Below are 11,059 nucleotides of genomic sequence, written 5' to 3' on the forward strand. Positions count from 1 at the left end.
AGTCAAGAAGACCAGTTGGAGAAGAAGAAGCTGTCCTGTCTGTGCTGGCCACAGCACACCCACAAAGAGTCAGAATCGCTGGGGTCAAGTACAAACAGTTTATTTTTCTATAAAGAGCAAAGTACAAAGAGTCAGGGAGGGCAGCTGAGCCTGGACGAGCAACAGTGGGCAGGCCCTGGGCCCTGACTGAGGTTGGAGGAGGCCCCGGCAGCTGCCCCAGGAGTAAAGAGGGTCCAAGGCATGGCCAGTCAGGGGACCCCCGCACGGTGGTGGAGAAGGAGCATGGGGAAGTGAGGCAGAAGCCCGAGACTGCTGGTGGGACTCACACAAAGCCAGGCTTCATGGATGAGCGGCGGCAGTTGGGGCAGCTGCGTGTCCCATTGTTCTGCAGGCACCTGGGGACACGAAGGGCTCTGTCCACTCACTGAACCCATGCTTCCGTCCTGAGCCTGGGCTCTCTCTCTCCTCCCCTCCCCTCTGTAGGGGCTGGGAAGGTGTCTAGGCAGAGGGTAGGGCCCCCTGGATCCTGCTTGCCCCTGGCACTCTGTCCTGAGCCTTCCAGAAGGCCAGGAATCAGGAGATCGGCATGGAGGCCGGTACCTGTGTAGCCCTGGGTGTCTGAATCTCATGGCCTTTGAGAGGCCTCTCTGAATTCTTTTGGGGGAGGATAATGGCCACCTCAAAGGGCTGCTGGGAGGATTCACTGAGTTAATACAGGGGAAGCACTTAGAACAGGCTTGGAATGCAGAAAGCACTATGTTCAGTGTCACTATCGTGGTTAGGCCAGCTGGGGCCCTAGCGTACCCCAAGGGACCCTGGGTGCCCCCTGCCCACCGGCCAGGAGCCCTCACCTGAGATGGAAGATGTGGGAGCAGGGCAGGGCCTGCAGCCGGCTGTTCCTCTCGCCTATGGACTCGCCACACAGGCCGCAGTAGAGCTCCGTCTCCTCCACGCACTCATGGAAGCGCACTACATGCGCACGCAGCTCCCTCTGCAGCCCCTTGCTGCGATAGATGCTCTCGCTCAGGCAGTGCAGCTTGAGTTGGCTCAGCTGGGGCCGGCAGGGACGGGAGGGTGGGTGTAGGGGACAAGACCAAGTCACTACTGGAGAGCCTCACTCCTTGTCCAGCCCCAGAGGCTGTCCCCGAGGGACCACCAGGCAGGACCCACAGGGTCCGGTCCTGGCTGCGTTCTGGCCTTCCTGATGGGCCTAGGAAAAAACGTCTTGCCCTCCCTGGGCCTTTGTTTCCCCTCATGCAGAATGAGCAGGTGGATGAAGTAGGTGGTCCTCACCCCTAGAACTAGCTGGGAATCCAATGTTTTTGAAGCATTTTATTGACAAAATCTGCTGCAAGGACTCTGTAATAATTGATTTGCTGTCCTGTTTTTGTTAATTAAATATATACACCACCTCATCAGCATTTCTGGCCAACCTGAGATATGTGGGTAAAACTGGGTATAATCTAGCCAAAACCAAAGATATTTGGCATTTTAGTTGGGATGTACACCGGATCCCAGAGGATTTCACATCTTCTAGAAGACTTGAAGAAACACTGAGTCTATTTTCAACATTTAAAGGTTTGGATACAGTTATCAAATTTGAGAGGCCACATGCACTATGGAAGGAACATGGGCTTTGGAGTTAAGACAGACCAGGTCCCGGGGCACCTGGGGGCTCAGTCGGTTGAGCGTCCGACTTCTGCTCAGGTCATGATCTCACGACTCGTGAGTTCAAGCCTCACACTGTGCTGATAACACAGAGCCCACTTCGGATCACCTGTCCCCTTCTCTCTCTGCCCCTCCCCCGCTCGTGCCCTCTCAAAATACAGAAAACATTAAAAAAAAAAAAACTGACCAGGTCCCAAGTGTGGGACCTGGAGCACCTCTCTGAGCCTCACTTTCTTCAGCTGTAAAATGGGGCTTGCAGTACCCAACTTGCAGGGAGATAGTGATGACTGGGATCAATACCCAGAAGAACCTGTGTGTGCCCAGTTCTCAGTGGGTGGGGAGCCCACTGTTAGGGGTTTTAATGCCCATCAAGCTCTGAGGACTTCTGATCTCCTCTGAGCTATGGAATTCTTGCCCTGCCCTCTAAAGTGCTCTCTGTGTGGAAGAGAAACAGCAACAGCCAGGGTCTGGGCACGGGTGGGGGCAACTCCTGGAGATCCAGAAGGGCTCAGGGCGTGTGGGCTCTCAGGACAGCCCTCCCCACACACCCAAGATCCCACCTTGGGCTCTTGACTCCAGACCCAGAAGACAGAATCAGGTCTGACCTTGTTCCCCACTTCCTCGGCTAGGTCCTGGGCTTTCTCGATGGCATCCAGAGCCTGGAAGACACAGGCCAGGGCCGCAGGCAGAGCTGTCTGACAGAGGCCCTGGCTCACAGGAAAGGGAGGGCTAGGGAGGGGTGGGCCTGGGGAGGGAGCTGGGCAGCTGCCCTGTGTGTGCAGGTAGCAGAAGGAGGCTGGAGCACAGTCACAGAGCTCTATGGGCAAGTCACCTGCTGCCTCAGTTTACTCAGATACAGAATAGGAAGAACATTTCTGTCTCTTTGGGTGTCGTTAAATCACGAAAGCAGTTAAGGCATCCTGAATTCAAACCCAGTTCTGGCCCTTTACTAGCTGTGGGTCTGGGCACCTCATGGGCCTTCTCTGAGTTGGGAAAATGACTTGGAATGTACCCACCTCATGGGATTCGGGTGAGGCTGACGTCAGACAAAGTGTCCGAAAGAGTCCTGCCCAGAACCAGCCCCACAGATTTCTGGGTGACCCACCGGCTCCAAATAGGGGCAGTGGGGAAAGCCGGGAACGGTAGGAAGGAGATCGACCTCACCTTGTCCAGTGCCTTCCTGGCTATCCAGCATTTGGCCACACCCAGCAGCACCTGCACCTGCCCCAGGCGGTTTCCAATCTCAGTCATGATGCTCATGGCGGAGTCGTACCTGGGGAAGGCTGTCTGCACAGCCAGGTGGAGGGTGGAGTCGGACTGGGCCAGGCCTACAACCCCTCCCTCCGCTCTCCAGTGACCTCACCTCCAGGTCCCCACGGCTCCGGTGGATGTCAGCAAAGCAGAGCAGGCAGAGTGCCTGTAGTGGCCGGTCCCCATGCTGCAGTGCAATCTTCATAGACTCCTGTGAGGGAGGCTGGTCACTCAGGCCTGCTCATCTGCCCACCACTGGGGTGTCATCGCTCAGTGGGCCCCGCTGACAAGGGTGGCCAGGGATCGTCAACATCCTCAGAGCCCAGTACACCTAGCGCCGTGCTGAGGCCCCGCGCGCTGAACCACGGAGGCCTCGCGACACCCAGGGGAGTGGACACTGAGGCTTAGAGAGCAGAAGTGACTTGATCAAGGCCACCCGGCTAGCAAGTGGCAATGCTAGGATTTGAACCCAGGTCAGTGGACCTCCAGAGACTGGCTCTCTTCCTACTTAAAGTGTCCCACAGAGGGTGTGTATGAGGTGGGCAGAGGGAAGGGCCTGGAAGGGAGTGAGGTTTGGGGATGGTGGAATAAACGCATCCTTCAGGGGCTCTTACAGAAGTCAGGCCAAGGGCAGATCTTAGGGCCCTCAGTGGGCTGATGTGGAAGGAGGACACCCTGGCCCACACCACCACCCTCCACCTGCCGCCCTTCCCTCCTGCCCCACCTCACAACACTCCATGGCGCTGCCCAGGTGGCCCAGCAGGCGATACGCCACGGCCATGTGGTACTGGCTCATGGCCCGGTACTTGAGGCTCCAGCCTTTGCCGTAGTCGTTAACGAGCTCTGCGGCCTTGCAGGGGAAGAACAGGGCTTTCTCGTAGTCCTGCGGGGGGGACACAGAGAGGAGGTGGGACAAGATGGGACACACTGAATGGCAGGAGCTGCCTCTAAGTCAAGGGCTCCAGGGTCTGGCTTCTCCAGGAATCAGGGGTACCCACAGGCCCCACCGGCGGTCAGTCATTCCTTTGAGAATCCAGGGATAGAGTGATCCCAGCAGGGGGAACAGCCAGTGCAAATGTGTGGGCTCCGTGAACTTTCATCTGATTTGCTGATGGATCCCAAGAGCCTAGCACAGTTCTTGGCACTTAGTAGACACATCATGACTATTGTTGAGTGAAGGAATGAATGAGAAGGTATTCATTCTCTTCACTGGGTCCCAGTGGGGCCCCTTAGCTTCAGAGACACGTGGCAGGGAGAGTACCAGACACCCCACCCCTAGCATCTGCCCCCTGGTACCCAGAGCAGGTGCTCACCGAAAGCTCAGTGACCGATTGCCAGCGCAGTCTGCTCCGAAGAACAGACCACTGAGGCAAAGAAATCACTCCCTTGTCCTTTCTTGCTCCTCCAACCTCCAAATCAAGAGGTGATGCCAATGTCCTCAGGGAAAACAGAAGAAAGTCAAAAAGGACTCTCCCCTCTCCACCTTCTCCACCTAATCCGCGAGATCGACCACTCTCTGCCTCCCTCCTGCCACCGTTGAGGAGGGTTCCCGGCTCCCACAGATGTCAGTCCCTCCATGGAGCTCTGGAACAAATCCCCCGTCTCTTTCAACTCGATCATGCCCATCGGTGTACAAACGCATTCTGGTGTTTCTTACCTCATTAGAGAAAATAAATCAAAATCAAACAACCTTCTTTTGACCTCATGTCCCCCTTCAGCTACAGCCCATTGCTCTGTTCTTTCTCATAGAAAATCTGTATGATCTCTCACTTAATATCTAACAAGCATCTCCCAGTTAATATGACTGAAAGAGAATTCTCCATAACTCCAATAAAAACCAGTTCCTCACAATTTTTGTTACATACTTTTTATTTAGTTAAGTAATCTTTATGCAACATGGGTCTGGAACTCAGGACCCCGAGGTCAAGAGTCACATGCTCCACCAACTGAGCCAGCCAAGTGGCCCTTGTTAGATACTTTTTAATTTGAAGCCATATGAATGTTTTATAGCTTCAATTTTTTTTTATTTTTTTTAATCCTAAATAAAAGGGGGCAACTGGGTGGTTCAGTCAGTTGGGCGTTGGACTCCTGATTTCGACTCAGGTCATGATCCTCGGATCGTGGGTTTGAGCCCCACATCGGGTTCTGTGCTTAACGTGGAGCCTGCTTAAGATTTCCTCTCTCTCTCCCTCTACCCCTCTCCCTCACTCACATTCTCTCTCTTAAAAAAAAAAAAGGAAAGGAAAAAGAAAATTTAAAATAAATGACCCTAATTGCGTATCATCATACTAATATTCTAATTAATTATAATGTTTAATTATACTATTATTATAATGATACTGCAATGTAATATTAAATATAATTCTATAATATATTATTACATTATAATGTATTATATTAACATAACCACACAGAAAAAATTATTTCAGATGACGTTGGTATATATGTAGTTGGACAGTTCATCCATAGTAGAATATATGACTAAAGACAAAAGAATAGCAAAGGAATCTTTTATTTATTTTTTAATTTTTTAAATGTTTTTATTTATTTTTGAGACAGAGAGAGACAGAGCATGAACAGGGGAGGGTCAGAGAGAGAGAAGACACAGAATCTGAAACAGGCCTCAGGCTCCCAGCTGTCAGCAGAGCCCGACGCGGGGCTCAAACTCATGGACCGCGAGAACATGACCTGAACTGAAGTCGGACGCTTAACCGACTGAGCCACCCAGGCGCCCCAAACAGCAAAGAAATCTTAAACATCTCTCAGTTGTCTTTTTCTTTTAAGTGATATTGGTATTGTCTTTTGAAAGTACTTCGTGTATTTTGTGTGTTAAAATACGTAATTATGTTGCTAAAAGTCAACACTTTCAGCCTAAGAGAAAAGAAAATCAAGATTAAAATAAATTACGGAAAATCCTGAAACATTAGATGTGAATTGCAAATATTAGCATAAACTTCAGTTGTCTTGGCAACTAAAAAGATTTAGAAGCCATGACAACCCAGTTGCAATGAGCACCTTGAGAACCCACGTTTGGTCTTTAATACAATTTCCCACTAAAAACAGCCCAGAGAAATGGCTAATTCCAGGTCTGGGGCAGCAAATATACAAAATGAGCCTGAGACAGCTTATTCTTCCAGAAAACAAGAACACTTTCAGTGTTTAAATGAAGTCTTGCCAAAAGGACACAGGAGCCATAGTGAAGGAATTCTGGTAACTAAAGTTAAGATAATTTGACCCTTGTAGGGGGTGCCTGGGTGGCTCAGTCGGTTAAGCATCCGACTTCAGCTCAGGTCATGATCTCACAGTCCGTGAGTTCGAGCCCCGTGTCGGGCTCTGTGCTGACAGCTCGGAGCCTAGAGCCTGCTTCGGATTCTGTGTCCCCCTCCCCTCAGCTCCTCCCCTGCTCACACTCTGTCTCTCTCTGCCTCAAAAAAAAAATAAAAAATAAAAAATAATAAAAATTAAAAAAAAGATAATTTGACCATTGCAAAGAACAATATTGAAATTAACTGAAGACTATCGAATATTTTTTTAAAATCCAGGATTTTATAATGATACTCCAAAAGAAGAAAGCAAAACAAATAAGTGATCTGATCCTCGAAGGCAGCTATGACAACAATTCCTTATTACGAAAGTGGTAATGAAAGGAAAGAGGAAGGTACTTATTCCACCTTTCCTGTAGGAGCTGTGTTTCAGAGGAGCCAATTAGCCCCACGTGAAGGGGGAGAGTTCGTCCTTCCCGAGAAATCCGGGCAGCAATTATAGAAGGAATGGTAAGAGCTTGGAAATCGCCATTTCATTACAGTTGAAATAAGAGAAGTGATTCAGGCAACAAACATCACTAGATGCTAAAACCGTTATGGAAAATGTTACTGCAGAACTGAATATTCACAGGGAGCCACAGTGTCAACACCCCAAGCTCACCTGCTGGTCACGAAAAGAGAAATGCGACCCCTCAGAGGGATCAGGCTGTCGCCCCCTCTATCGGATTTAATACAACACGAGGTGAGCAGCAGGGCTTACACAGTCTTCTTACCAAAAAGCTGTGACCTGACTCTTCCCAAGTCATTAAGTTCCAGTTCCCAGGGGGCAAAGGAGAGGAAAAAAACCAAGTCAAAGGACTCCTTGCGGAAGCAATGGGACAGTGAGATGAAACGTGTTACGGGGCAATGAGTGCCTTCTTCGATAAAAATTATAAAGGGGCACCTGGGTGGCTCAGTCGGTTAAACATCTGACTTCAGCTCAGGTCATGATCTCCCGGATCGTGGGTTCGAGCCCTGCATCGTGCTCTGTGCTGACAGCTTGGAACCTGCTTCAGATTCTGTCTCTCTCTCCTCTCTCTCTCTCTCTCTCTGCCCCTCCCCCCCCCCGTCTCAAAAATAAATAAAACTTTGTTAAACATTTTAAATCATAGACAATAAAGGGGAGAAATTTTCTGTTGGAAAAGACTTAAGGGACGTAATTCCTGCTGCACATGTGCCTCTTACTTGTGTTCCAATTTATAGAAGCTGAGGGTAAAGGCGTGTTTTCAGCATAAGCAGAGAAATTTATAATTGTGATTATGTAAGAAAGTGTCCTTATATAAGAAAATGTCTTTTTTTTTTCCTTTCAGGGATACATACTGAACTACTTTGGGGTAAAATACCACGATATCTCTAATTTCATATCATAACACTTCAGTTAAAATATGTAAGTCAACTATGGCAAAATATTAATAATTGTTAAATCTAAGTGGGTGTATGCAGATACATTATAGTATTCTATTTTCCTATATGGTTAATTTTCTTTGTAATAAAAAAGGTTTTAAGACACCTCGTCCCTCTCCCATCCTATCAAATCTCACTGAATGGATTCTTCAAAAACATTTTTTTTAAGTTTATTTATTTTGAGAGAGAGAGAGCATGAGCACAAGCCAGGGAGGGGCAGAGAGAAGGAGAGACAGAATCCCAAGCAGGCCCCTGGCCATCAGTGCAGAGCCCCATGTGGGGCTCTAACCACTAACCCACAAGATCATGATCTGATCTGAGATCGAGAGTCTGATGCTTAACCCACTGCACCACCCAGGTGGCCCTGAATGGATTTTTCATACACCTAGTTGCTGAAAACAAAATCCTCGGTGTTGTCCTGGCTGACTCTCATCTCCTCACACCCCACCTCCAGTTCATCAGCATCTACACACCCAGTTACCCCCAGATTTATTAAGCATCTACTGTATGCCAGGCATCAACGCCCCCCTCCCCCCGCTCCCGTGGGCCAAGAGCAGCCTGGATGCCTTGGGGTCCCAGGAGAACCGACACTGGGCCAGAAAGAAGCCTGTGGTCACTGCCCCCATCAGTTCATTCGCAATCTGCCTTCTCCCCTCCCCCCCCCCCTTACCTCTTGGACCTCACCACCTCCTACCTCCTTCTCACACACCTGCTGCCGTCATGCTGGCCTCCATCAGCCCTGGAACATGCCAGCAATTTCCCTTTCCTGCCCCGCCCAGAGCAGGGTTTTGCTTTAGCTGTTGTCTCCTTTTTCATGCTTTTGCCAGATTTCTGCATGGCTCACCCTCTCATCTGCTTCCAATCACAGGCTGATGCCACCTCTATGAAGCCTTCCAATCACCCTATTTGAAGCTGCAACACTCCATCCTTGGCGCTTCCCACCCCCTTTTCCTTTTTTCCTTTCTCCTGAGCACTTTCTTCTCCTCCTCCTCCTCCTCCTCCTCCTCCTCCTCCTCCTCCTCCTCCTCCTCCTCCTCCTCCTCCTCCTCCTCCTCCTTCTTCTTCTTCTTCTTCTTCTTCTTCTTCTTCATGTTTACATATTCATTTTGAGAGAGAGAAACAGAGAGAGAGAGAATCCCTAGCAGCCTCTGCACTGTCGGCACGGAGTCTACGTGGGGCTCCAGCCCACAAACTGAGAGATCAAGACCTGAGCCGAAATCAAGGTTCGGATGCTTAACTGACTGAGCCATCCAGGCGCCCCTCTCCTAAGCACTTTCTAGCATGCTGTATGATTGACTTACTGATGGTGTTTATTTGTCGTTTTCTAGAATGCAACCTTTACAAGGCCAGAGGCTTTGTTGTTGTGTTCCCCTGCTTGCATCCCAAGCCAACAGAGCCCGGCAATACATATTTGATGAATGAATTCTTACAGCCATGCTGGAGGGTGGGCCCTATTCTCCCTCATTTTATAGCTGCACCTACCAAGGTTCAGAGAGGAAAGGTACTGTGTCCAAGATCACGCAGCAAAACACACGGCAGTGCGGCTTCCTGGCCTGTCCTCACACAGGAGCCTCCCATTTCCCAGGAAGGCAGACAGACCAAGGTTTGAATTCTGTCTCTGCCCTTCCTGGTGAGTCTTTACCGTCCCTCTCAGACTCTCCTACGTGGGAGGACCCAGCGAGGTCCTGAATGGAGAGCAGGGCTTGTGCGAGGGTGTCAGGGGACCAGAGCCCTCCGCCGCCCTCCCTCCCCCTGGGCCCAGGCCCACCTTGACCTGGGCATAGAAGCTGCCCAGGCTGCAGCAGACACGGCACTCGAGCATGGCATCATCGTTGTTGTGGGCATAGCGCAGGGCCTTCTCGAAGCTCTCCAGGGCCTTCTGGAAGAGGCTGAGGCCCAGAAAGGCATTGCCCATGCTCAGGCTGACCTGGCCTCCGAGCTGGGCACCTGCCCTGGTGCCAGGCAGGCCGAGGCAGGTCTTGCAGTAGGAGACGGTCTTGTGAAACTCACACAGCTTCTCGTTGCTGCGTGCCAGGTTCAGGTAGCTCTCCAGAAGGAAGTCAGCGTCCTCCAGCTCCCGAGCGGTGTCGATCTGCACCACAGCGAACTGCCAGGAGGGTGGGGGCAGGTGGCTTCCACTTGGACTCTGAGCCTCCGGCCCAAACCTCCTCCCTGCCTCACAGCCGAGGCCTAGGACCCAGCCCCCCCGGCTCGGACCCCAGCCCGGCCTCAGACGAGTTCTCTGCTCCCCAGCCATAGGCGAGAAGTGTCAGCCCTGAAGCCAAACTCAGATCCATAGCTTTCACCTTTCGGCCCGAGGCTACATGGGCCTCCCACCCCCGGCCCCAAACCTGGATCTCCAAGTCCCCTGGGGTTCCGACTCGGAATCCCAAATGGGAAGGCTGGAGCCTTCTCAGACCTGGCCTGGAGATCCCCGAACTCTGAAGCTAAGAAGTTCGGTCTCCATTTCAGACACCCAAATTCAAGGCCACAGGGCCCTAGATGGGACTCAGAGCCCCCCACGGGGCCGTGCTGCTAGCCCACGGGACGCAGGGGAGTCTGAGGAGGCGGGAGGGTCGGGAGCCGGGGGGGGGGGGAGGGGGGGGAGCCAGCCAGGCCCACCTTCAGCATCTCTTTGTAGCGGCCCATCTCCGAGTGTGCCGTGACCAGGCAGCCCAGCACGCGGAAGCGCCCCACGAGGTCCGCGCTCTTCTCCAGCACCTTCATCCACACGTGCAGCGCCTTCTCTGTCTGGTTGGACTGGTACAACTGGAGCCCCTTCTCGATCTGCTGCTTCGTCTGGTCCTGCCCCATCCTTCCAGAGCCCTGCCCGGCACACGGAGAAATCCTGGTGGCTGCGGGCTTCTAGGCACTCATGGCAGGGACCACGGTGCCGGCTGCCCACGGAGCCACGGGCAGGAAAGCAGCACCAGGCAGGAGGCGAGCAGGGCCTGGATGGAGAGCGGGCGCCACCCTGGGAACAAAGCTGGTGCGGCCCCTGATCGCAGCTGTCCCTGCCAGTTGGGGCCACGTGGCCGCTGAGGAATGTCAGCCACAATGTCACGCGGGCCTCTGCTGCACCCACCCCAAGCTGGGAGCTGGCTGCCCAGGGATGCAGGCACCCTGCTCCCTGGGCAGCCCCGTGGGTGTCTCTTCGGCACCTCCGAAACTGGCCCCAAGTCCCCTGGCAGGACAGGCCCTCCCCGAAGCCTGGCCAAGGAGCTGCCTCCAGAGGTGGGCTGAGGAAGCAGGGATGAAGTGAGGCGGGTGGCCAGCCCCGAGCCCTGCCCCTCCCCATCGCAACCTTCCCCCTAGACCCACCCTCCCCCAGGATTTGTTTCTGTGATTCTCCGGGCACTGCACCGAGGCCTCTTACACACGCACATGCCCACACTGTCCCCAACACCGAGTGCTTACTCACAGTATGACCCGAG

General features: G+C 52.3%; 1 protein-coding gene across 2 annotated transcripts; it reads right to left on the reverse strand.

Annotated features, from left to right (window-relative positions):
• Positions 1–84: 84 nt before the first annotated feature.
• RAPSN (receptor associated protein of the synapse) lies at positions 85–10,823 on the reverse strand. 2 transcript variants are annotated; one of them, XM_003993243.6, is made up of 8 exons: positions 10,248–10,819; positions 9,394–9,732; positions 3,644–3,802; positions 3,032–3,130; positions 2,833–2,955; positions 2,274–2,327; positions 852–1,051; positions 85–395 (listed from the first exon to the last, which is right to left on the reverse strand). In XM_003993243.6, the coding sequence occupies exons 1-8, from the start codon at positions 10,437–10,439 to the stop codon at positions 323–325; spliced, it is 1,239 nt and encodes a 412-aa protein (XP_003993292.1). In that variant the 5' UTR covers positions 10,440–10,819; the 3' UTR covers positions 85–322. The 2 variants fall into 2 exon arrangements, with proteins under 2 accessions (XP_003993292.1, XP_006937352.1); XM_006937290.4 differs by lacking the exon at positions 2,274–2,327 and having other exon boundaries at positions 10,248–10,823.
• Positions 10,824–11,059: the final 236 nt, after the last annotated feature.

The sequence above is a fragment of the Felis catus genome, chromosome D1 (genome assembly GCF_018350175.1).
Source record: "Felis catus isolate Fca126 chromosome D1, F.catus_Fca126_mat1.0, whole genome shotgun sequence".
In the NCBI taxonomy this organism is placed as follows: Eukaryota; Metazoa; Chordata; class Mammalia; order Carnivora; family Felidae; genus Felis; species Felis catus.

Bases quoted from the DNA above. Each gene is read 5' to 3' on its own strand.
- RAPSN (XM_003993243.6), bottom strand. From the start codon at position 10,439: ATGGGGCAGGACCAGACGAAGCAGCAGATCGAGAAGGGGCTCCAGTTG. The intron at 9,733-10,247 runs GTGGGCCTGGCT...CCCTCCTGGCAG, and splicing joins GCTACAAAGAGATGCTGAAG to TTCGCTGTGGTGCAGATCGA. The intron at 2,328-2,832 runs GTGAGGTCGATC...TGTGTCTTCCAG, and splicing joins CCAGGAAGGCACTGGACAAG to GCTCTGGATGCCATCGAGAA.